Source organism: Salvelinus fontinalis, chromosome 34 (assembly GCF_029448725.1).
Source record: "Salvelinus fontinalis isolate EN_2023a chromosome 34, ASM2944872v1, whole genome shotgun sequence".
Lineage (NCBI taxonomy): Eukaryota > Metazoa > Chordata > Actinopteri > Salmoniformes > Salmonidae > Salvelinus > Salvelinus fontinalis.
The window spans coordinates 35,964,257-35,991,443 of record NC_074698.1 but is presented as its reverse complement, the minus strand read 5'-3'; the positions used below and the strand labels follow the sequence as shown (position 1 = coordinate 35,991,443).

The window sequence follows — 27,187 nt, the reverse complement described above, 5'->3', positions numbered from 1 at the left end:
CCTATTTGGTAAAGACCAAGTCTTATATACAGTTGAAGTCGGAAGTTTACATACACCTTTGCCAAATACATTTAAACTCATTTAATTCAGTACATTTAGCTATTGCATGCTTTTCTAGTCTACCAACCTTACCACCAGGCATGCTAGCTAAGATAGTTAGACAAGCTAACTACTCTGACTTGATTGATAGCCTGAAATGTCTTCTTGGTAGCTAGTTATGAGGTAGGTGGCTAGTAGTGTGTGTGTATACAGTTGAAGACGGAAGTTTACGTACACCTTAGCCAAATACATTTAAACTCAGTTTTTCACAATTCCTGACATTTAATCCTAGTATATATTCCCTGTTTTAGGTCAGTTAGGATCACCACTTTATTTTAAGAATGTGAAAGTCAGAATAATAGTAGAGAGAATGATTTATTTCAGCTTTTATTTCTTTCATCACATTCCCAGTGGGTCAGAAGTTTACATACACTCAATTAGTATTTGGTAGCATTGCATTTATATTGTTTAACTTGGGTCAAACGTGTCGGGTAGCATTCACACAAGCTTCCCACAATAAGTTGGGAAAATTTGGGCCGAATCCTCCTGACAGAGCTGGTGTAACTGAGTCAGGTTTGTAGGCCTCCTTGCTCGCACATGCTTTTTCAGTTCTGCCCACACATTTTCTATAGGATTGAGGTCAGGGCTTTGTGATGACTACTCCAATACCTTGACTTCGTTGTCCTTAAGCCATTTTGCCACAACTTTGGAAGTATGCTTGGGGTCATTGTCCATTTGGAAGACCCTTTTGCGACCAAGCTTTAACTTCCTGACTGATGTCTTGAGATGTTGCTTCAATATATCCACATAATTTTCCTGCCTCATGATGCCATCCATTTTGTGAAGTGCACCAGTCCCTCCTGCAGCAAAGCACCCCCACAAAATGATGCTGCCACCACCGTGCTTCACGGTTGGGATGGTGTTCTTCGGCTTACAAGCCTCCACCTTTTTCCTCCAAACATAACGATGGTCATTATGGCCAAACAGTTCTATTTTTGTTTCATCAGACCGGAGGACATTTCTCCAAAAAGTACAATCTTTGTCCCCATGTGCAGTTGCAAACCGTAATCTGGGTTTTTTATGGCAGTTTTGGAGCAGTGGCTTCTTCCTCTCTGAGCGGCCTTTCAGGTTATGTTGATATAGGACACATTTTACTGTGGATATAGATACTTTTCTACCTGTTCCCTCCAGCATCTTCACAAGGTCCTTAGCTGTTGTTGTTCTGGGATTGATTTGCACTTTTCGCACCAAAGTCCGTTCATCTCTAGGAGACAGAACGCCTCTCCTTCCTGAGCAATATGACGGCTGCGTGGTCCCATGGTGTTTATACTTACGTACTATTGTTTGTACAGATGAACGTGGTACCTTCAGGCGTTTGGAAATTGCTCCCAAGGATGAACCAGACTTGTGGAGGTCTACAATTGTTTTTCTGAGGTCTTGGCTGATTTCTTTTGATTTTCCCATGATGTCAAGCTAAGAGGCACTTGAAATACATCCACGGGTACACCTCCAATTGACTCAAATTATGTCAATTAGCATATCAGAAGCTTCTGAAGCCATGACATCATTTTCTGGAATTTTCCAAGCTGTTTAAAGGCACAGTCGACTTGAAATAACTTAGTGTATGTAAACTTCTGACCCACTGGAATTGTGAAATAATCTGTCTGTAAACAATTGTTGGAAAAATGACTGTCATGCACAAAGTAGATGTCCTAACCGACTTGCCAAAACTATAGTTTGCTAACAAGAAATTTGTGGAGTGGTTGAAAAACGAGTTTTAATGACTCCAACCTAAGTGTATGTAAACTTCCGACTTCAACTGTATATATATATATATATATACACTTTTATATTTCTTTATTATTCTTTTTAAACGCCTGCTTTCAACGGGGAACAAATGTATTACTTAATAAATGCAATTTTCTGAGAATGAGGGAAGGGAGGGACTGACTTTCACACTCCACCCACACAACGAGGAGGGAGTTCTATTGATACCGAAGGCGACACGTTACCATTGGTTTCTGCAGAAAGAAACCATAAAACGCAAGTGCTTTTCCGTAGAATTATGTAGCCACGGTAGTTTTTATCACTTTAAGCCAATTGATTTGGTATTTAGTCGAGATAATTCGAGACAGTTGAAGAAAAAACAACGCAGACAGACAAACCTGTGAATGGACATTTTTTTCGTTGAGTGAAACAGCAGAAGAGACAAACGATTTGAGAAATCATCAAATCTGAAGGTAGGATGCTAACCCTTTTAACATGTATGATAATAAAATGACTTTTTGTCGTTAATTTAGGCTACTGTCTGAAATGCATTGGCTGTGGGAATGCACCTACCACTATCCTTGCATTTGACGCGAATGGTGCACTGTTACAGTAGCCTACAAACTACAATAATACTAGACTATTTGTTTTTTTAGTCTGTTTGTGGTAACTTGTGCGCTAGTGTGAGGATTAAGTTTGGATTCGAGTTAATTCTTGATTTATCAATGGATTATTGTTGCTATTGCCTACGAAACGGTCAAGTAAAATGTCGCAGTGAACCAAGAAAATATCATCCTTACAGTGAACACGGAAGTGGGGGAGCAAATGGAACAACTCTTTATTGAAATTAATCCTTTAGTTCCATTAGTCGACATTAAAACGTGTACAAGGCTTCTGAGACTCGCTTGAACTGTCCATTAGAGTAGTCCTAAAAGCATAGTTGATTTGGTTCAGAATATGAGGCTGCAGGCTACATTCTCCAGTGCACTCCAAGACATTGAGATTCAGCAACCTATCAAAGTTTGCCGCCATTTCAAAAGCCCGGGCTTTCAAATCTTCTCTTCCGTCGACACGCCCATTTCTGGTAGGAGGGGGAAATAATAAAAGTGTCTCATCAATGAACAACTGATATGAAATTACACTTCATTAGGTTTTAAGTAGTTGCTGTAATTACATAATTTTTTTTACATTACATTAAATCACAGAAGTAATTCATACGTCTCTGCCTATCCAGATAAATGGCATGAGTAATCCAATTTATGCTTTATCTTTAATGTGATTGGATGGTGTGATACAATTTCGTAGCTTCGGGAGGCAGACAGAGGCCAATTTTAGCATAGTATCACTGTGCAGGCGCCTCTCAAATGTTGTAACAATGTGGAGGGCTCGGTATAGCTCCACATTGACATTATTGGTTGATGCCAGGTGAGGGGCGTGAGGACCTCTATAAAAAAAAAACTAATTTCCTTGACAACTTCCTTCACAACAGCTCTGCAAGGCGATGAAGTATGAATGCCCTGACTTCTGCAGAGGCCATATCACTGTAAATGCTGCAAGTCCAATGCAGACATCAGATTGACCTAATATGCTTAATCTGAAAATGTGATCGGAGGCTCCGTATGGAGGGTGACACAATTGTGGAGCCTCCAAAGGCACGTAGAGGCCAAATTGAGCTCTGTACCGCATTGCTGTGCACTTCCCAAATGTTGTAACAATGCATAGGGCTCCGTATAGCTCCGCATTGACATGATTGGTTGACAGTAGGTGGGGGCGGGAGATCCTGTATAAACACAAACACACTTCCTTCACAGCAGCTCTGCTCAACAGCTCTGCTGCTCCGGGGAGAGCCAGAAGTATGAATGCTGCACTGCCAACTAGAGGTCGACCGATTATGATTTTTCAACGCCGATACCGATTATTGGAGGACCAAAAAAGCCGATACCAATTAATCGGCCGTTTTTATTTATTTATTTGTAATAATGACAATTACAACAATACTGAATGTACACTTATTTTAACTTAATATAATACATCAATAAAATCAATTTAGCCTCAAGTAAATAATGAAACATGTTCAATTTGGTTTAAATAATGCAAAAACAAAGTGTTGGAGAAGAAAGTAAGAGTGCAATATGTGCTATGTGGGGTGGCTGACGTTTCAGTTCCTTGCTCAGAACGTGAGAACATATGAAAGCTGGTGGTTCCTTTTTAACATGAGTCTTCAATATTCCCAGGTAAGAAGTTTTAGGTTATAGTTATTATAGGAATTATAGGACTATTTCTCTCTATACCATTTGTATTTCATTAACCTTTGACTATTGGATGTTCTTATAGGCACTTTAGTATTGCAAGTGTAACAGTATAGCTTCCGTCCCTCTCCTCGCTCCTCCCTGGGCTCGAACCAGGAACACACGAACCAAGCCTCATTTCCGGAGTTGATAGGCTTGAAGTCATAAACAGCGCAACGCTTGACACACAACGAAGAGCTGCTGGCAAAACGCACGAAAGTGCTGTTTGAATGAATGTTTACGTGCCAGCTTCTGCCTACCACCGCTCAGTCAGATACTTAGATACTTGTATGCTCAGTCAGATTATATGCAACGCAGGACACGCTAGATAATATCTAGTAATATCATCAACCATGTGTAGTTAACTAGTGGTTATGATTGATTGTTTTTTATAAGATAAGTTTAATGCTAGCTAGCAACTTACCTTGGCTTACTGCATTCACGTAACAGGCAATCAGTCTCCTTGTTGAGTGCAACGAGAGAGAGGCAGGTCGTTATTGCGTTGGACTAGTTAACTGTAAGGTTGCACGATTGGATCCCCCGAGCTGACAAGGTGAAAATCTGTCGTTTTGCCCCTGAACAAGGCAGTTAACCCACCGTTCCTAGGCCGTCATTGAAAATAAGAATGTGTTCTTAACTGACTTGCCTAGTTAAATAAAGGTATATATAAAAAATTGGCGCCCAAAAATACCGATTTCCGATTGTTATGAAAACTTGAAATCGGCCCTAATTAATCGGCCATTCCGATTAATCGGTCGACCTCTACTGCCAATGTAGAGGTTGGATTGACCATGCAGAGCCTTTTAAACATGTACCATTTGCACAGCAGTGTTCTAGAATATCAGACCGTTGGCTTTCCTAGGCCGTCTTTTTTAGAATTCTCACCATGGTTCAAACAATTTCTCCAACTGTCAACACATTTCAATAGAATAAAGGACTTGTACGCAGAGTTTGTTGGGAATTTTGTTGAGGTGCGTGTTCTGCCATTGCATCCCCTTCTGATGGTGGTCTCAGTTTGTAGACTCTGTATATGTGGATGCTTTACGTTGTTTTGTCACCCCATTCATTTTCAATGGAGGGAAGTGAAGTGGGGCGGAGGACCGTTGGGCGACGTGAACAGGGTGGGACCAACTTTGGGGAAAGCTGAACTTTATGCAAATACTCTGCGATATCGCGGCGCTATTGACCAATCGAAGGTCACTTTAGCATCCAGCAGCTGCTGGATTGGCTATTGATAACTAGCAATACCTAGCGTGCTTGCTAGCATCCACATTAGGGCGAAGCTAGCAGGGCGGAATACAAGTGCTAGTTAATCAAGACAGTTATGCATACATCTCATGTCAGTGTTACGGCCTTACATTTTGCAATTAAATTGACATCGGAAAAAATAATGCTTTGATCTGGCTATTGTGGACATCAGTCTGTGTTATGATCACGACCCAACTAATACGGTCATCACTGACCCAACTAATACGGTCATTGTGGAGGAGTGCTTTAATAGTTGTCGGGCTTTAATGTAGTCCACTGACAGTAATATTTTTATGTTCATGGGGGATTTAAAGGTCCTGTGAACCAGACTGTGCATGCATTCTAAATGATTTTTATTTATTGTGTTTTTCAGATGTCAGCAAGTATTTACAAACGGGTCAAAGCAGAGGTCAGGGCCAAACTGAAAATGTTGAAGTCGAAGAAGTTCAGACGATTTCAACGCCATCTGTGTCGGAAGATGGATGATAAGAGTGTTAAGATGATGGGAGTGAAAGACATTGTGGCAGTACTGATGAAGAAATATGGAAAAAAGACCAGTCACATTGTGTCCTCACTTCTAAAAGACAGTAAATATCGGAGTAAACGGAGACGAAGTCAACAAGGTGAGTATAGGCATTAATACTCAATAACGCAAATGTATGAGTTCACACAGGAGTAAAGGAGGGATTTGGGCTTAGTCTTGATTATAGTATTTACTCAGTAGCATTTATTTTCTTATAAAGATGTAAGCATAATTGTTTATGGAATGACATACCCGGTAAACTCCCCTCACAATAAAATATCTGCGTGTGCATTGTATTACAACAGTGAATTTGATGACCTATATGCAGTGTTTTCTGTATTTTATGGACTTAATCTTGGTCCAAAAAAGGCCCCTAATCTCTCTAGTCAATGTTAAATGATTCACCAAAGATATACGCCTTTCCTCCACAGGCATTGAGAGCGAGGAGATTCCGACAATAACTCCCATCGAGGTAGAGATGGATGACCAACAGGTAATGGAGCTTTTTTAGATGTGTTCTTTCCAGCTACAGTGATTCTGAACGTTCCTATAGATGTGTATGGGACATCGGTTTGTTTTCTGTTCATTGGCAGTGCCATTGATGCTTTCACCATTTTGAGCAGTCAACTGGGTGGGGCTTGGTATGGGTTAGGAGGGATCATAAGATTCCATTCAGGTCAACAGGAGGGATCATAGGATTCCATTCAGGTCAACAGGAGGGTTCATAGAATTCCATTCAGGTCAACAGGAGGGTTCATAGAATTCCATTCAGGTCAACAGGAGGGTTCATAGAATTCCATTCAGGTCAACAGGAGGGTTCATAGAATTCCATTCAGGTCAACAGGAGGGATCATAGAATTCCATTCAGGTCAACAGGAGGGTTCATAGAATTCCATTCAGGTCAACAGGAGGGATCATAGAATTCCATTCAGGTCAGCCGGAGGGATCATAGGATTCCATTCAGGTCAGCAGGAGGGATCATAAGATTCCATTCAGGTCAGCAGGAGGGATCATAGAATTCCATTCAGGTCAACAGGAGGGATCATAAGATTCCATTCAGGTCAGCAGGAGGGATCGTAAGATTCCATTCAGGTCAGCAGGAGGGATCAGCCAATTAATTATACTACTGCGTGAACATTCTGTAACTGTGTAGGTGGCAGTAAATCACCAACCTTGGCTCTGTACCTGTTTAGACTAAACACACTGCAGCACAGTATGCAGCTATACTCCAGCACAGTAGGTGGTGGTATGATCCTATTCAGTTTATTTATGAAGTGTCACTACAGTCATAGAAGTAAAGAAAACCCGCAATGGCTCTGGCCATGTTGTCACAGAAGTGGAAGATAGAAGATGAGCTGTCTAGTACATCTCTATGGTATGGGGTGACGAGGCTAATCTGTTATTGTTTCTTTCCCTACACACCCAATTTGATGGATGTGACACCACTGTCTAAGGCCAACCACGCTGGAGGACCACTCGATGCAATGCCAAGTGGCACTCGGTGTTCAAACACCGCAACTAATAGAAGCAACGTTAATGCACCAATGCTAACAGGGTGTTCATTTAAAAAGGACGTGCATTTAAATTGTATCACAAATATTTATGGTGAGAGAAGGTGTCAGGACTTTTGGGGCTAAACATGGGTGGATCACTGTTTATAAATTGTATGCATCTTTGTAAGTTGCTCTGCTACCCTAGTTTATTGTGATGTTTATGAAATGTAATTTCTCTCTAGACCATGTGCACCCTGGAGGGGAGATGATTGACCAGCAGGTAATGAATGGGATTTCTTATAGACAATCTTTATACAATTATGGACTGTTGCCAGCATTAAATCTATATGTTATTGAAACACTGTATTTGAAAGGGTATTTGAAATCTAAATGTCTGTTTTGCTAATTCCTGTAGATGCCAGTGTATGACCAGAGCAAGGAGAAACGGAGTAAGTCAAATTCAGTTGTTATCCCAGAGCAGAAAAACAGACAAATTTCACCCAAAATAACACTTATTTTATATTTATTTATTTTGCTCTTTTTGAAGACATCCTTCGCATCAGAGACGAGATCAAAAAATACCAGAAGATGAAGTCTGAAAGGATACTAGAGGGTATTGGAACCCAAAGCACATCAGTCCTTAACAAGGTCTACACAGAGTTGTACATTGTCACCTGTGATTCTACCAGCATCAATAAGGAACACGAGGTGTGGCAGGCCGAGACGGCACACCTCAGACTACTCTGAGGCCTCTGTCATAAAATGCCAAGATCTCTTCAAGCCCGCCGAAGACGAAACTATCAGATGTGTGATGACAAAGGGAATCGCTGGCATTGGGAAAACTGTGGCAGCTCAGAAGCTCAACTTGGACTGGGCAGATGGAAAAGAGAATCAAGATCTAGATTTTTTATTCCTCCTATCTTTCCGGAAGCTGAATTTGAGAAAAGGCCCGTACAGTCTGCATGGACTTCTTCAGATCTTCTACCCTGAACTTAAAGACATAAACGTTAGGAAGATGTATGATGAACATAAGGTTTTGTTCATCCTTGACGGCCTGGATGAGAGCCAACTGCCACTAGAGTTTGATGAAATTGAAAACAGGCTGACATCTGATGTGTCTGAGTCCGCTTCACTGGACGTTTTGCTTACAAACCTCATCACTGGCCGTCTTCTCCCTGGGGCTCTCCTCTGGATAACCTCCCGTCCAGTAGCGGCCAATCAGATCCCTAGAGAGTATTGTCATCGAGTTACAGAGATCAGAGGGTTCAATGACGATCAAAAGGACGAGTACTTCAGGAAACGCATCAGAGATCCAGAGATGGCCAGCCGCATCATCTCAGACATAAAAGCAACCCGGAGCCTCTACATCATGTGCCATGTACCGGTGTTCTGCTGGATGGCAGTAACTGTGCTTCAGGATATACTGAGTAAAGACAACAAGAGCGGGCCAAAGCTGCGATCTTTGCCCACAACCCTCTCTGAAATGTACATGCATTACATTAAGATCCAAACAAGAATTAGTTTCGAGAAGCATGGACCAACACAGGGGAAACAACATCCTTTGATGTCAACCAAAGACATCATTTTGAAATTAGGAAAGCTAGCATATCAGAACCTAGATAGTCAAAATGTGCTCTTTACAGAACAGGACTTGACAAACTGTGGTATTAGTGTCATGGAAGCTGCTACATGCCCTGGCCTGTGTACAGAACTTGTAGAATTATGTCATGGAATGGATCTCACGAAAGTGTATTGTTTTGTACACTTGAGTGTTCAGGAGTTCTTTGCTGCTCTTTACGCATTTCATGAATTTGAAAATGGCAGGATTGACTCAGTGAAAGCCTTAATCAAAAAGAGGAAAGGGGGCACTTTGTTAGATTTTCTCAAAGATGCTCTGGACAGTGCATTAGATAGTAAAAATGGACACCTGGACCTTTTCACACGCTTCCTTTTCGGGATCTCTCACGACTCCAGCCGGGCAATCCTTCAAGACATTCTGGGAAAAACAACCAGCGGTTCAGAATGCAACAAAAAGTTAATTGGATATATCAAGATGTTGAAAGGGAAGGACCTCTCTCCAGAGAGATGCATAAACTTGATCCACTGTTTGCTTCAGCTGAAGGACCACACCATTCTACAGAATGACAACAACCAAGTCTCGCCATCAGACACACAGCCAACTCCATTTCAGTGTTCTCTCCTGGCATATATGTTCATTATGTCAGAGAAGCCTGAAGAGTTTGACTTCAGGAATAACAAAACTTCTGAGGAAGCTTTTCGCAGACTGGCTCCTGCTTTGCTGTCTTGCACTAGAGCATTGTAAGTATCACTCGCTATTTGTGTATCATGTTTATATTGCACAAGTACATTTTTATTTTATTTTTTCACGTACAGTATAAATTGAAAAGTTGAATGGCAATTATAAACTCAATCTTTTTCACAGACTCAACTTTTGTGACATCACAACACTGCAGTGTGCAACTGTAGCCTCAGTTCTCCAGTCTGAGAATTCCCGTCTTACAGTCTTGGACCTGAGCCACAACAACCTGGGCGATGAAGGGGTGATCCGCCTCTGCTGTGGGCTGCGGAACCCCAACTGCAAGGTGGAAACCCTGAATCTACGCCACAATCATGTGGGAGTTGGCGGTGTCAAGGCAATCTGCGAAGTGCTGACTTGTCCCACCTCAAAACTTCTGAACTTGGACCTCAGCTGCAATGACCTTGGGGACCTGGGGGCAAAGTTGCTTGCTTTTGCCCTCTGCAAGCTGCAAGCACTGAGGTATGTACATCACTACCGAATAAGAAAATGATACATTTTGAAGGGGTTCATCTCTGTGCTGATCACTGTGCTGACCTATGGATATAGATGGCTCTTCAATGTTCAATGTTTCTAGTTTTAATGGTGAAACAAATTTGTATGTTTTCCATAATTATTTTTCCTATTGTCATTTATAGGCTATCTGGCTGTTTGATCACATTGCCTGAGGAGGTGTCCTCTGTCCTGGCCATAGCTTTGAGGTCAGAATGCTTCCAGATGAAAGAGCTGGATCTGAGCTACAATCCCCTCAGAATCGTTGACTTGGATTTCCCCATTCAGCTGAAGTGAGTTAGATTGAGTAACAAGACAAACGTGTCTCTGAATAAAACATGAGTAGAGCTAAACATTGAGAGATTAGAACTTTAACAATGAAACGATTTAATTAAACTAATTCAACCTTCTACATATGAGCCTTGTTACATCCTAGTGTTATTATACTGCATCCCCTGAGTAGTATGAGCTTTTCTAGGCTTTCATTAATACCTCTTTTTATTTTGTGTGTTTTCCAGCATGGACCACGGAGGAGAGAGCAGGAATAAACCAGGTCTGCAGAAATGTGAGTAAATGTCCATTTATCATTCTCACCTTTATGAACACAGTGATTCACAGTGGTCTCTGTAGAATATTTGGCATATAGGAGGACTATGTACCAATTTATAATAGTGTCAAGGTTGATCGCAAAGGTTGTGTAGCAAGTAACTGAAACTTCTACAAATTTCAGATGCCAGTGAGGTCACACTAGACCCCAGCACAGTAAATGTTTTCCTGTCCCTGTCTGAGGGGAACAGGAAGGTGACGCGCCAGAGGAAGGAGCAGCACTATCCCATCCCCGAAGAGAGGTTTGATAAATGCAACCAGGTGCTGTGCAAGGAGGGACTCGACGGGCGTCATTACCTGGAGGTTGAGTGTCTACACGACGTACATATAGGCATGGCCTACAAGCAGTTAGAGAGGAAAGGAGCCGGTGACAATGTAAAGCTAGGATGGAATGCTGTTTCTTGGACTTTGTGCGCCTCAAAGGATAAGTTTCATGCCCAGCATAAAAACAATATTCACAACTTAAGGCTCCCTGAAATCAAATCAAATGAGTCCTATAGAATAGGGGTGTTTCTGGACTGGCCGGCCGGCATCCTGTCCTTCTACAACATCTCCTCGGAGTCTGACAAACGGACCCACCTGTACGCATTCCACACCACATTCACTGAGCCTCTTTATCTTGGGCTTAGACTTCAATCCCCAACATCAACCATTTCTCTCATAGTCAAATAGCCTACAGTACATCTAAGCATTGTCTTTCAGAAAGTATATGTGCCACTGGGTGGGGAGGGAGAGGGGTTATAGAAAAGTTTGTGGTCATACTAGGTGCTAAGCTAATGTAGTATACTTGAGCACAGAATGGCCCACGGGTTTGCAATACTGTTGATATGTTGTATCTCCACTTTATTCCTCTTGTTATATTTTGTGAACAAAGAATGTAAAATAATGTCCTGTATAGCCATACTGACCATTTTAAAAGAATGTCAAAAGCTGGCTAATGATCAAACAATAGAACAAAACTTTGTCTGTGCCTTCAGAAGGTATTCACACCCCTTGACTTTTTCCACATTTTGTTGTGTTAAAAGTAGGATTAAAATGGATTTAATTGTCATTTTTGGTCAATGATAATAACAAAACTATAATACCAAAGTGTTTGAAAAATTCAAACATTTATTACAAATGAAAAATAAAACAAATATATCTTGATTAGATAAATATTCAATACATGTTAGAAACACCTTTGGCAGTGATTAAGTCTCTAAGAGCTTTGCACACCCGACTTGTACAATATTTTCCCATTATTCTTCTTAAAATTCTTCAAGCTCTGTCAAGTTGGTTGTTGATCATTTCTAGACAGTCATTCAAAAATCATGTTAACCATTATTATTGAGCACAGAATGAGTCCATGCAACTTATGTGATTTGTTAAGTGCATTTTTACTCCTGAATTAAGTTAGGAGTAAAAATTCGGGCTATAACCGTGAAATGCTTACTTACAAAGCACTTAATCAACAGTGCCGTTCAAGAAGAAGAAGAAAATATTTACCATGTAGATAAACATAAAAACTAATAATAAAAGTAACACAATAAGAATAACAACGAGGCCATATACAGGGGGCACCGGTACCGAGTCAGGGTACAGGCTAGTTGAGGTAATCTGTACATGTAGGTGGGGGTGAAGTGACTATGCATAGGTAACAAAGAAACAGCGAGTGTCCGGTGGCGATTTTATGAATTGTTCAGCAGTCTTATGGCTTGGGGGTAGAAGTATCTATGTCATATTTTTGCACCATGCACATTAGGGACGACAATGTAAATAAGTCTTACTTTTTAGGTGATATCCTTGTCACGTTTCTTAAAATGTACAGTATATACTATGTGTTTTTTTTAAACTGGCAAATAAAATAAATGTCATTAATGCATCCTCTCCTACCTTGCTGTTGAACCCATCCTCTTTATTACAAAGCCAGTTGAAGCCAGTCCCTGCCCTGTTACAGGCATCATTTATGGATGTGTATATTACTAGAACATATTATAGCAACCTGTTTTCCACCATTACCACATGTCATTGGAATTGACTGAAGACTAAAGAATTGAATGTTACATTCATTTTTCTTTTTTTTTTACTAAGTTTCTAAATGAAATAATAGATTTAGTATTTTAAAATGTTGTTGAATTGTAATATATCTAATTGTTTTCATGCATTTTGAGGTTTACTTTTGAAGACCTCTACACTATGTAATGTTAGTACAAGGTAAGACATGGAAGCAACTTGAAATGTGTAACTCAAGACTTTTCTAACTGACAGCAGTACATGTCAGAATGAATACTAATAAGTCCACTTCCTTTTGGAGAATAGAATTTAACTAATGACCAACTGAATTGACCTACTTCTCACTTCTAACAGTTTTTGTGTTTAATTCAAGGAGAGATTGGGTTTACCCCTGGAGGTGAATCATGTGACTTCTGCCATGTAGCTGGAACACTGGCCTTTTCTCAACTCCTGCGTCCTCTCTCACCTCCTTTTGAAAAAGGTCAAAGGTAATCGAGGAGAGGCGGCAACGATTGGGAACATGGACGAAAATGCACTTGCTGAAATGAGACTCCTTCTCCACATGGATTTAATAAATAGTTGCATTTTTAAAAACACCGAACAAAAATTTAAATGCGGCATGCAGCAATTTAAAAGATTTTTACTGAGTTACAGTTCATATAAGGAAATCAGACAATTGAAATAAATTAATTAGGCTCTAGTCAATGGACTTTACATGACTGGGAAGACTGATATGTGTCTGTTGATCACAGATAGCTTAAAGAAAAGGTAGGGGCGTGGATCAGAAAATCAGTCCGTATCTGGTGTGACCACCATTTGCCTCATGCAGCGCAACACGTCTCCTTTGCGTAGAGTGGATCAGGCTGTTGATTGTAGCCTGTGGAATGTTGTCCTACTCTTCAATGGCTGTGCGAAATTGCTGGATATTGGCGGGAACTGGAACACGCTGTCATACTTGTCGATCCAGGACATCCCAAACATGCTCAATGGGTGACATTTCTGGTGAGTATGTAAGCCATGGAAAAACTAGGACATTTTCAGCTTCCAGGAATTGTGTACAGATCCTTGCGACATGGGGCCATACATTATCATGCTGAAACATGAGGTGATGGCGACAGGTTGAATGGCATGACAATGGGCCTCAGGATCTCATCACGGTATCTCTGTGCATTCAAATTGCCATAGATAATATGCAATTGTGTTCATTGTCAGCTCATACCATAACCCCACCGCCACCATGGGGCATTCTGTTCACAACATTGACATAAGCAGCCTGCTCGCCCCAAACGTCTGCCATTTTTTATTTATTTTACCGTTATTTTACCAGGTAAGTTGACTGAGAACACGTTCTCATTTGCAGCAACAACCTGGGGAATAGTTACAGGGGAGAGGAGGGGGATGAATGAGCCAATTGTAAACTGGGGATTATTAGGTGACCGTGATGGTTGAGGGCCAGATTAGGAATTTAGCCAGGACACCAGGGTTAACACCCCTACTCTTACGATAAGTGCCATGGGATCTTTAATGACCTCAGAGAGTCAGGACACCCGTTTAACGTCCCATCCGAAAGACGGCACCCTACACAGAGCAGTGTCCCCAATCACTGCCCTGGGGCATTGGGATCTTTGTTTAGACCAGAGGAAAGAGTGCCTCCTACTGGCCCTCCAACACCACTTCCAGCAGCACCTGGTCTCCCATCCAGGGACTGACCAGGACCAACCCTGCTTAGCTTCAGAAGCAAGCCAGCAGTGGTATGCAGGGTGGTATGCTGCTGCCATCTGCCTAGCACAGTTGAAAACAGGATTCATCCATGAAGAGCACACTTCTCCAGCACGCCATTTGCAATCGAAGGTGAGCATTTGCCCACTGAAGTTGGTCACGACGTCAAACTGCAGTCAGGTCATGACCCTGGTGAGGAAGACGAGCACACAGATGAGCTTCAATGAGACGGTTTCTGACAGTTTGTGCAAAAATTCTTCGGTTGTGCAAACCCACGGTTTCATCAGCTGTCCAGGTGGCTGGTCTCAGATGATCCCGCAGGTGAAGAAGCCGAATGTGGTGTTCCTTGTCTGGCGTGGTCTGCGGTTGTGAGGCCGGTTGGACGTACTGCCAAATTCTCTAAAAGAACGTTGGATGCAGCTTATGGTAGAGAAATTAACATTAAATTATCTGGCAACAGCTCTGGTGGACATTCCTGCAGTCAGCATGTCAATTGCACACTCCCTCAAAATTTAAGTAATCTGTGGCATTGTGTTGTGTGACAAAACGGTACATTTTAGTGGCCTTTTATTGTCCCCCGCACAAGGTGCACCTGTGTAATGATCATGCTGTTTAATCAGCTTCTTGATATGCCACACCTGTCAGGTGGATGGATTATCTTGGCAAAGGAGAAATGCTCACTAACAGGGATGTAAACAAATTTGTGCACAAAATTGGACTGAAATAATAAGCTCTTTGTGCATATGGAAAATGTCTGTGATCTTTTATTTCAGCTCATGAAACATGGGACCAGCACTTTACGTTTTTATTTTTGTTCAGTGTAGTATCCTCAAATAAATGTACAGTGGATTGGACTTAACCAATGTCTTATTGCGGATTTGAATGTGCTCTCTAGCAACTTCATATGTGCAAGGCTTCTTGGGGTCCCAATGCTAAGAAAACTAAGAAAACCAAACATGACTAGGTTATAATGACCTAAATACAAGAAACACCATCTCTGTGTTTACAACAAAACATCTGCAAAAAACTAACAACAAAAATAAGTGGAGACTTTTGTTGTTTATTAATTCTGACATGCACTGCTGTCAATTAGAAAGGTATGGGAGTTACATTTCAAGTTGCTTCCATGTCTTATCTTGTGCCAACACTAGATGGTGTAGAGATCTTTGATTGTAACAATATTCAAAAACAAAACCTCAAAATGTATGACAAAATAAGGCAGTTCAACAAAATAAAACCAATATTTAAACATGCTAAATTACTTATTTAATCTATAAAACAAAAAACATTCAATTGTCTTCGGTCAATTCCAATGACGATATCATATTCTAGTAATACACACATCAACAAAAATTATGCATGTAACAGTGAAGGGACTGGTTCAACTTGCTTCTGCCAAAGAATCGACAGGCATGAGGAATATGTTGTAAATTCCCACCAGCCATGCTTGCACCAAACCAATGCTTTTACATGCATGAGAGGGAGTGAACAATTGCACACCTCCGGGGAGGGGCAGAGAACCATAACGCTGCCTCAGGCTCTCATATAGAGGGGACATTGTGACTTTGGGGGAGGGTTAGAACTCCCCCTTTTCATCTTTGCCATTCTTATCCCCCTTCACCTGGGCGTTCGTGGCCCGTTTAACCCCCAGGTTTGGGCTTGGTTTTGTGCCATCCTCATTGGTGACCTCTGACCCGGGACAGGGCTGCATGGACTGAACGATGTGCTGCAGTGTCCAGTGTTCCTCCTGCAGCGTGTGGTCGTCAAGGGTAAACTGACCCTGTTTGGTCCGGATCAGCTTCCTCACGTGGGCACACGACGAGAGTGCTTTTCCCAGGTCGTCCACCAAGCTTCTGATATAAAATCCACCACCGCATTCAACATCAAGAGTGAAGAGAGGGGGAGTGAAGTCCTGCAACGACAGGTTATACACTGTGACCGGCCGTGCAGGTTTGGCTTCCACCTCGTGGCCTTGCTTCAGCAGGACAGAAAGACGCTTGCCATCCTTTTTCAGCGCAGAGTACAGTGGAGGAACCTGCATGATGTCCCCAGTGAACTGCTTCAACTTCTCCTCAAAGGCTTCTCTGGTAATGTGATCATAGGGCTTCTCATGAACCACCTTGCCTGTGGCGTCAAGGGTGTCTGTTGCTTTTCCCAACTCTCCAACAGCCATGTATTTCTTTGAACCAGCAAGCATAGTACTAAGCATCTTTGTTCCATTTCCAATCCCAACAACGAGCACACCAGAGGCTGCGCTGTCCAGAGTCCCGCCATGCCCCATTTTCAGAGCTTGCTTCTTCCTTTTTCTGGGATTAGGATCTTTCACACCTGCCTCTTTGAGGAGTGCCTCTTTTAATGAGTTTAAAACATCAGCAGACGTAGGTCCTTCCTTTTTATAAATGGCAAACAGTCCATTTAAAGATTGTAGTTTTGATAAAGAATGTTTAGGCACAGCTACGCCAGTTACTGTACCAGCCATGCTTGCTTTCCAAAACAATGAGGCGCGGGTTGATGACGCACTTTTAACTGAAAACACTTCCGTTTACAAATGCGTCATCATCAATGACTACCAGAAATGTATCAAAACATTATCTAGTTAGCTGGCTACGCACTAGCGTATCCTCTCAGCTAAAATAATACTACAGATTACACTATGTAAAATAGTATCAATTGATTATACACATGTTTGGATAGCTGTGCTATTCGTTATCGTTAGGCAGTTCGCTAGCTAACGTTAGCTATATTACATAATATTCAACTGTCTGCGTTGGAAGAGGTAACGTTAGACAGACGAGCTGTGTGGGAGGAGGCCAAAACCAGGACGAGAGCGAAGTCGGAGAGGCCGCTTGACAGCTGAGGGGAGGGCATCGAAACGGTAACAGGCTAGCTAGCGTTATGCTTGCAGCTATTTGGAAGCTTGCCAGCTAGCTAGAGTTGACTATTTGTCCTGTATCTTTACTTCAGTGCAACTGTCAAATCAAACGATGTAGCAAGCTTTCCCCTGTTGTTTTATCCACAGACCGGCAACACCCCTGAATCACTGTTTACAGTAGAGTAGACCAGCAACACCCCTCAATCACTGTTTACAGTAGAGTAGACCAGCAACACCCCTCAATCACTGTTTACAGTAGAGTAGACCAGCAACACTCCTCAATCACTGTTTGTAGTAGTAGACTGGCAATACCCCTGAATCACTGTTTACAGTAGAGTAGACCAGCAACACCCCTCAATCACTGTTTACAGTAGAGTAGACCAGCAACACTCCTCAATCACTGTTTGTAGTAGTAGACTGGCAATACCCCTGAATCACTGTTTACAGTAGAGTAGACCAGCAACACTCCTCAATCACTGTTTGTAGTAGTAGACTGGCAATACCCCTGAATCACTGTTTACAGTAGAGTAGACCAGCAACACCCCTCAATCACTGTTTACAGTAGAGTAGACCAGCAACACCCCTCAATCACTGTTTACAGTAGAGTAAACCAGCAACACCCCTCAATCACTGTTTACAGTAGAGTAGACCAGCAACACCCCTCAATCACTGTTTACAGTAGAGTAGACCAGCAACACCCCTCAATCACTGTTTATAGTAGTAGACCGGCAACACCCCTCAAATGAAACTCCTCCATCTGCTTCCCCCACCCAAACTATTGATGTCTTGGAACTTGTGCATTCTCCCCCCAGCCAGCCGCAGCCCGGCCTGAGACACGGGTAGCAGGATAGGGAAGCAGAGCGGAGAGGCCGCCGCCACAGCGGGGCCGGCGGACAAGATGGCGGGCAGCCCCGAGAAGAGTGTCTCGGCGCAGGAGTGGAAGGAGCAGGGCAACCGCCTCTTCCTCAGCCGCAAGTACCAGGAGTCGGCCGCCTGCTACAGCAAAGCCATTGTAAGGACAAGGGGTCGGGAGAAGGGGGGAGAGCGATAAAGAAAGAGAGTGTGGAGTGTGTGTGGGTGGAACTGAGGTAGTGTCCCAAATTGTAACTTTGCATGATGAGTAACCTCACTCCGAGACATAGAAAGTCAGCTGTCGCTTGTAGCGAAGAGTGTGTGTGTGTGCGTGTGCAAGCGTGGCATACTTAGGAATGGGATAAGGGTGTGAGAAAGGGGGATAGAAATAGTGAATAATGTGTTTGTCCCCAGAAGCGGAATCCCTCAGTGTCTGTGTACTACACCAACCGGGCACTGTGCCACGTGAAGCTGCAGCAACATGACAAGGCCCTGGCTGACTGCAAGCAGGCGCTGGAGCTGGACCCCCAGTCAGTCAAGGCCCTCTTCTTCCTGGGTCAGTGTCACCTGGAGATGGAGAACTACGACGAAGCCATCGGCAACCTGCAGAGAGGTGGGCTGGTGACCTAGGTGGCAATCAAGGGTCCAGACACAGAGGGTGCATCTTACTAGTCGAAATAGGCCTCCTATCCCGTAGTCCCCCTGTCCCATAGGCCTCGTGTCTTCTCTCCTTCATCTGTACTCATTTTAAAGAGCTGGACAAGTGTCAAAAGAAATTCCCAATATACATCTACCAGGTAGTGTTAACCAGTCTTTGGATTTCAGATCGGTGTAGATTAAGGAGAGGAAATTAAAAGATGTAGCTACTAGACTATTGAGATGGAGGAGATGAGAGGAAGCTACTCGACTATTGAGATGAGGAGAGGAAGCTACTCGACTATTGAGATGAGGAGAGGAAGCTACTCGAGTATTGAGATGAGGAGAGGAAGCTACTCGAGTATTGAGATGAGGAGAGGAAGCTACTCGACTATTGAGATGAGGAGAGGAAGCTACTAGACTATTGAGGAGAGGAAGCTACTAGACTATTGAGGAGAGGAAGCTACTAGACTATTGAGGAGAGGAAGCTACTAGACTATTGAGATGAGGAGAGGAAGCTACTAGACTATTGAGATGAGGAGAGGAAGCTACTAGACTATTGAGATGAGGAGAGGAAGCTACTAGACTATTGAGATGAGGAGAGGAAGCTACTAGACTATTGAGATGAGGAGAGGAAGCTACTAGACTATTGAGATGAGGAGAGGAAGCTACTAGACTATTGAGATGAGGAGAGGAAGCTACTAGACTATTGAGATGAGGAGAGGAAGCTACTAGACTATTGAGATGAGGAGAGGAAGCTACTAGACTATTGAGATGAGGAGAGGACGCTACTAGACTATTGAGATGAGGAGAGGAAGCTACTAGACTATTGAGATGAGGAGAGGAAGCTACTAGACTATTGAGATGAGGAGAGGAAGCTACTAGACTATTGAGATGAGGAGAGGAAGCTACTAGACTATTGAGATGAGGAGAGGAAGCTACTAGACTATTGAGATGAGGAGAGGAAGCTACTAGACTATTGAGATGAGGAGAGGAAGCTACTAGACTATTGAGATGAGGAGAGGACGCTACTAGACTATTGAGATGAGGAGAGGAAGCTACTAGACTATTGAGATGAGGAGAGGAAGCTACTAGACTATTGAGATGAGGAGAGGACGCTACTAGACTATTGAGATGAGGAGAGGAAGCTACTAGACTATTGAGATGAGGAGAGGACGCTACTAGACTATTGAGATGAGGAGAGGAAGCTACTAGACTATTGAGATGAGGAGAGGAAGCTACTAGACTATTGAGATGAGGAGAGGAAGCTACTAGACTATTGAGATGAGGAGAGGAAGCTACTAGACTATTGAGATGAGGAGAGGAAGCTACTAGACTATTGAGATGAGGAGAGGAAGCTAATAGACTATTGAGATGAGGAGAGGAAGCTACTAGACTATTGAGGAGAGTAGAGGAAGCTACTTCAGACTATTGAGGAGAGGAGAGGAAGCTACTTCAGACTATCAAGATGCACCCATCCCGGACACACTCCCATTCAGGAGTCTAGATACACACATCAAAATATATTTATAAGTTACTTGCCTAAGTCTTGACAGGACATTGGATTAAGTCAGCTCTACCAGCTAATACAAAGCTTCATTTTCACCATTAGATCATTAATAATAATAGTTGTCCTTCACTCAGCATATAACCTGGCGAAAGAGCAACGGTTGAACTTTGGCGACGACATTCCCAGTGCCCTCCGGATAGCCAAGAAGAAGCGCTGGAACAGCATCGAGGAGAAGCGCATTAACCAGGAGAACGAGCTGCACGCCTATCTCACCAAACTCATCCTGGCAGAGAAGGAGAGGTGAGAGATTCTTTCTGTGCTCACCTATAGTTTGTTTCCGGTTGTGTGTTCTATATATGTTGTGTATCAGTGGACGGCTCATAGTAATGGCTGGAGTGGAGTCTAGTGGCTGGAATGGAGTTCAATGGAATGATATCCAGCATGTGTTTGATGCCATTCCAATCACACCGTTCCAGCTTTTATAATGACCCGTCCTCCCCTCAGCAGCCTCCACTGTTGTGTGTGTGTGTATAATGTGTGAGCTGTGCTAAGGTTCTCCTCTTGTAGGACAATAGAGACTCATCTGAATCTGTTCCGGCCACATGGTGGGAACACTGTAGGGTTTGGGAGGGGGATTTACACAACATGAATTCACTTTGAATCAGAGAATAGCCATTTTGATTTAGTTTGATTTGATTTAGTTTTTCCACAACACTCAAGTTGAAATGAAACAACCATAAACGTGTTGCGCAATCAATTCCCATTAATCAATGGGAAACCATGGCATTCTCCCAGCCTTGTTGGTAGAACGTCTCTTACAGTTGGGGGCATTAATATAATAATAATATATGCCATTTGGCAGACGCTTTCAACCAAAGCAGTCATGCAGGTTTTATACTTTTCATGCCCGGTGGTCCCGGGAATCAAACCCACTATCCTGATGTTGCAAGCACCATGCTCTAGATGACTGTTAATAGCTGTGTGCTTGGCGTCACCCTGGGAGAGTTTTTTAAATATATTTTCTTATGCCCCCAACTGTGGTTGGTGTGTAAAACCAGTTAGTCCATCCATCTATAGGACTACAATCCATACTATCCATTTATAGGCCTACAATCCATACTATCCATTTATATTGCAATACGTTAAGCCTTCATTGTTGAAAGTTACTGAAGTAATCCATACTATCCATTTATATTGCATTAAGTTAAGCCTTGGTTGGCTGAAGTTAGCAGAGTGATTTGGATGACTTTGGTTCTATCCTCAGGGAACTGGGTGACAGCAGAGAGGAACAAGACGCCAAGTCGGAGGAATGCAGAAGTCGACACGACCTCACTAAGTTCCACTCCAAACACGTGAGTCCTTAACCAAGTGTACTAACATCCAGCTAACGTCCATAGACGCAGGGTATAAACAAATAACAATGGGACAATAAGGACTTACCCACATTCTGTTTAGAATGCTCTCGTAGCCTAGGTTACTAGAAATGGTTAAACAACAAAAACATCAGCTAAACCAAAGACATGTTAACACAACCTTACTAATCAAGATCTGTTTTTTTCCTCATACGGATGTGCAACAGAACAGGGGTGTTATGCTCCCAAAAACTCTTAGTGGGCACAAAGTATGTGAGGATGGCAGGGGGTGGTCTGGAGGGGGGGTTAGGAGAATTTAGCAGTTGTGCTTAATTCTATGTCAAATTATAATTTTTTGCAAAGATAAGAATAACTCTTGAGCTGTCTGTATCCTCCTGACTAGTGGTAAAATAAAATATATAAATATGCTTCTCTGCATCCCTGCTAAAATCTGGGTAAAAGATTGAGAGGAACGTGAGTGTTATTCAGTACATTTAGTTATTGCTTGCTTTTCTAGTCTACCAACCTTACCAGCAGACAATCTAGCTACTCTAACTTGATTGATAGCTTGAAATGGCTTCTTGGTAGCGAGTTGTGAGGTAGGTGGCTAGTAGTGTGTATATATAAAAACTTTTTTTTTAAAGAATTATTATTATTATTTATTTTTTACAGGACAAATCTGAGTGGGCACGTGCCCCTGTGTCCCCTATGGGCATGATGCCTCTGCAACAGAACATGTTTTAAACCTGTTTAAATCGTGTTTGGCCTTACTCTAGCTTATTGCATGTATGTGTGTCTTTCGGAGGAGTTGGGATAAAGCGGAAGTAACATTTTGGTTGGACCATGTGTACAATTGATGAATAAAGTGATTTTAATTTTGTTGTCACATTTCTCTACAGGACAAGCACCTGTCAGACATGGAGGAGCTCTTCTCTCAGCTGGATGAGAAGAGGAAGGTGAGTGCTCTACTGCCTCCTGCTGGATACAGGATCAGGGGGAGAATCTCTGTTGCATTTCCTTGATTCTTCCTCTCCCCTTTCCTCGCCTCTGTCCGAAAACCCATTGGATGAGAAGGTCAGAGGTCCCTCCCCTCTAACCTTCCCCTCCAATGGTTTTTGAGAAGGAGGCGAGTAATAGGGAGATATAAATACAAGTTTCATCTTGTCTTCTGATTGGCTGGGTGAAAATGATTCCAAATTGCTTCCACCTGTCCAATCCTCTCAGATCTAGAGGAGCGGCTAGTCTGCTGTGGAGTAGGGGCTAGGGGTTTGGAACTCATCACTAGCCCATACATAATCAATGGTTTGTATTTGATGGCTATCACTCTGGCCATACCAGAAACAACTCTCTATGCCTAAACCCTTAAACAAACTTACCCCCTTCATTAATAACAAATACCAGGTCAGAATGTACAAAACACTAAAATATGTAACTACAGTATACATCTGTTCTATCATGGCTATTTAGTGATAAACTCTGTTTGTTTAACAGAAGAGGGAGATCCCAGACTACCTGTGTGGAAAGATCAGCTTTGAGTTGATGAGGGAGCCCTGCATTACACCCAGTGGGATCACTTATGACCGCAAAGACATTGAGGAGCACCTACAGGTAAGGATTAGTCTCATCAAACCTGACCCTAGGCAACAGCAGTGACTGGGTCAGGTTTGAAAGATGGGCTCTTAAAAATTCTGGGGTGGGTCCTCTTCAGACAGACAACTCTCCCAGCAAATCAGGAGGCAGACATGCCAGAACGTCATGATTTGAAACCAAAGTTTGAAGGCGCAATCTTTGCAATGGTTTTAGTGAAGGTAGTTGATGCAAACTAGACACTTGCAAAATGCACTCATTAAAAATAACCTCAGTGATCGCCATCTTGCTAGCTACTATTTAGTATTGTATTCAAGCGGATAAAGTAGTGATCAGGTATTGATGTAGGCAGTGAAGTAGTTCCTCTCTGCCAAACTGACGTTCTGGTACGTACATGTTAAACTGGAACAATTGTGGGAGGCAACCTGGATGTTGCCTCCCACAACCCATGTAAAAGAATAGTTACACATCATTTCTGTGGTAGTATTATTAAGTATTAAGCAGGGGTGAATGTAAGGCGGTATGGTACGGTGTCCCGGGAAAATATATCATGGGGGTACGTTGTACCGGTAAAACATGACCCTATCTCAACAATAATTAAAACAAGTCAAGAACTGTATGCCATTACACCACTATCATTACAGCATGTCAGAGACATGAAACATGAAAACGGCTCCAAAGTAGAGATGAGTGGCCGACACCGAGACACGCGCGCTCAGCAGTGGACGCATAAATTCTGTCCTAATGACGATGGGCGAATGTCATCAGACTTTCTGGTGTTTTTATGTCCCAGATGCTTCTTTCCATTCACCACTGTTTGGAGGCTGGAATTGAAATATACTGTGAGTGGATGAACGCAGGCTGGTAGCCTATTAGTAAAGCAGCCCTTTTGAAGTGACAGCTTGACAATCAGATGAAAACATCATAACTGTTTGTGTTTATGCCACAATTAAAGGTCATACATGTTAAATGACAAATCTTTACGACTAGGCCCACAGAGATGCTATTGAATTAATAGGGATTGAAATCAAATCAAATTTTATTTGTCACATCCGCCGACAACAACAGGTGTAGTAGACCTTACAGTGAAATGCTTACTTACAAGCCCTTAACAAACAATGCAGTTCTAAGAAAATACCACCAAAAAAAATAAGAGATAAGAATAACAAATAATTAAAGAGCAGCAGTAAATAACAATAGTGGGGCTATATTTACAAAAGTTTACAATTGGCTCATTCATCCCCCTCCTCTCCCCTGTAACTATTCCCCAGGTCGTTGCTGCAAATGAGAACGTGTTCTCAGTCAACTTACCTGGTAAAATAACGGTAAAATAAATAAAAATAAAAAATATACAGGGGGCACCGGTTAGCCGAGGTAATTGAGGTAATATGTACATGTAGGTAGAGTTATTAAAGTGACGATGCATAGATAGTAACAGAGTAGCAGCAGCGTAGAAGACGGGAGGGGTGTAATTCTCTGATCAGGCTCATACATTCTGTTGGTCAGGAGGTTCTGTACCAGGAAGAAATGAAATGTACTTTCAGCCCTGGTATTAAGGTGTTATGTCTCCCATAGGATCCTAACTGTCTTTGTTCTTATGTTTACAGCGAGTGGGCCATTTTGACCCGGTGACACGCAGCCCTCTGACTCAAGACCAGCTGATCCCTAATCTGGCCATGAAAGAGGTCATCGATGCTTTCATCATGGAGAATGGATGGGTGGAGGACTACTGAAGGAGGGAGGGAGAAAGGGAGAGTAGGAATCATCATTCCAAAAGAAGAACCAGACATAAAAAGACTACAACAAACCAAACAAGTATGATCTACACTTTAAAGCTGAGGCCACACCACAGACTGACATACCTTCACTAGGACTGAGACTACACCACAGACTGACATACCTTCACTAGGACTGAGGTTACACCACAGACTGACATACCTTCACTAGGACTGAGACTACACCACAGACTGACATACCTTCACTAGGACTGAGACTACACCACAGACGGACATACCTTCACTAGGACTGAGACTACACCACAGACGGACATACCTTCACTAGGACTGAGACTACACCACAGACGGACATACCTTCACTAGGACTGAGACTACACCACAGACGGACATACCTTCACTAGGACTGAGACTACACCACAGACGGACATACCTTCACTAGGACTGAGACTACACCACAGACGGACATACCTTCACTAGGACTGAGACTACACCACAGACGGACATACCTCCACTAGGACTGAGACTACACCACAGACTGACATACCTTCACTAGGACTGAGACTACACCACAGACTGATACTAGGACTGCCATTTAATCTCCTGTTGATCTATACATCTCTCTCTGTTTCCATCCTTGTCCTTTTCCCCCCTTTTCTTTTATTGTGTCTCTCAGCTGCTCATACTAGTCAGACCCAACAATCAGGACACGCTACCAAACATGAATCAGAGCACATCATCCAACAACAGGACCCAATCAGAATATAGTACCCAACACCTTGGGCCAATCGCTTGAACGTTACACTCAGAACAACCAATCACATTGCAGACTCCTAAACCCAGCGGCCCAATCACATCCTAGACCTCGAGTCTACAAGTGCAGCGATTCAGGGCTAAATGTACTCTACTTGTGGTGATGCTCCACAACTTGTCTTCTATTTTAAATCTCCTTTTCTATGGGGAAGAGGACTGTCTGAGGCACCGCCATGTTTTCGCCACTCTCCATTCTAGTCCTCTTGAGTGGCTTGTAGATGGTCCAATGTAGTCCTCTTGAGTGATGGGCCAATTTTAAACCCAACCTGATCTCTTACCACCACAATGCAGCACTTCTCTATATCCTCCTGGAGGGCTGAAAAGACTGTATAAGCATGAGTTGTATCATTTAGAAAGAAACCCTCGCCCTCATCTTCAGTGTTTTGCAGTATGTAGGGAAGCAATATGTGTAACCAATATGATGGAAGGGTCCGGGAAGAGCATTCAAGGCTTTGCGCAAAGGGTTATTGTTTGACCAAGGACGTCTCTAATTTTGGCTAGCTGAGTTTCCACCATTTTGTTGCCACTCATCTGGCTCATACAGAGCTGAGCGTTAATGAATGGGGAAGTGCGTAGGGGTCAGGGTAGGGGTCAATTAATTAAACCCAATTCCAAATTTTCTTTGAAAAGATTGGTTTAAAATTGTGTGAGTCACAGGTGTGTTTTTGATGGCTGTGTTTAATTGTAATGTGTTTTCTCTGGTTTAAATGTCACTGAATGTTTTCAGGTGGTGTCCTGTGTGCCTCAAGTGGAGCTTGAAGTAGAATATGGAAGTCAGTCATCTGATTGGCTTTGAGAAGGGCTGTCTTCTCTTCAGTATAACTTACTGCTCGTGGTCTCTTTTGTTTTAATGATTCCACGCTTAGAGCCTTAGTCCAATGGCTGCAAAGCATGGTTGGGGGTCGATGACATTTTTCAAGTGACGATTTTAGAATGCAAATTCACGGATAAAAAATAAAGGGGTCATTTTCAATTCGACCCCTCAACCCTGCTGCAAACAGATAATCAGTTTCCTCTTCTCATCATTTCAGAAATCATACATTCCTCTCAGCCATACGAACCTGTTTGACTTACCAACTGAAAATGATTGAATGTGAAATGAACCTGTATATTCCTACCCTCTGCTGGATATGAGGATGCACAGTTATGTTGTGTTAGTCATGTGTATCAATATTATGTGTACATGTAGGGGTGGGGACATTCTCCCCCTAGGCCCTGATTCCTCCTAAGAGGGGGGTGGGAACAGTCAAGTTTCTCTGGAGCCTCATTGGGGCTGTGAATGTTCTTTATTTCACTGTCGTGCTGTTATGTCTACCAGTGTTCCAATAAAGGCTACAACATAGAGGCT

The 27,187-nt window shown here is 42.6% G+C and overlaps 2 protein-coding genes and 1 pseudogene across 3 annotated transcripts; 2 read left to right on the top strand and 1 right to left on the bottom strand.

Annotated features, from left to right (window-relative positions):
* The first annotated feature begins 1,989 nt into the window (after positions 1-1,989).
* On the top strand, positions 1,990-12,632 carry LOC129833969 (NACHT, LRR and PYD domains-containing protein 3-like; annotated as a pseudogene).
* Positions 12,633-15,524: 2,892 nt separating this feature from the next.
* Positions 15,525-17,010, bottom strand: LOC129834011 (pseudouridylate synthase TRUB1-like). Its single transcript, XM_055898833.1, has one exon. It carries the CDS (start codon positions 16,961-16,963, stop codon positions 16,061-16,063), a length of 903 nt encoding a protein of 300 aa, XP_055754808.1. The 5' UTR covers positions 16,964-17,010; the 3' UTR covers positions 15,525-16,060.
* A 40-nt stretch (positions 17,011-17,050) lies between these two features.
* LOC129834013 (E3 ubiquitin-protein ligase CHIP-like) lies at positions 17,051-27,181 on the top strand. 2 transcript variants are annotated; one of them, XM_055898836.1, is made up of 8 exons: positions 17,051-17,359; positions 18,169-18,368; positions 18,626-18,821; positions 20,489-20,654; positions 21,619-21,706; positions 22,606-22,662; positions 23,198-23,314; positions 24,901-27,181. In XM_055898836.1, exons 2-8 carry the CDS (start codon positions 18,255-18,257, stop codon positions 25,024-25,026), a joined length of 864 nt encoding a protein of 287 aa, XP_055754811.1. In that variant the 5' UTR covers positions 17,051-17,359; positions 18,169-18,254; the 3' UTR covers positions 25,027-27,181. The 2 variants fall into 2 exon arrangements, with proteins under 2 accessions (XP_055754811.1, XP_055754810.1); XM_055898835.1 differs by having other exon boundaries at positions 17,052-17,359; positions 18,623-18,821.
* Positions 27,182-27,187: the final 6 nt, after the last annotated feature.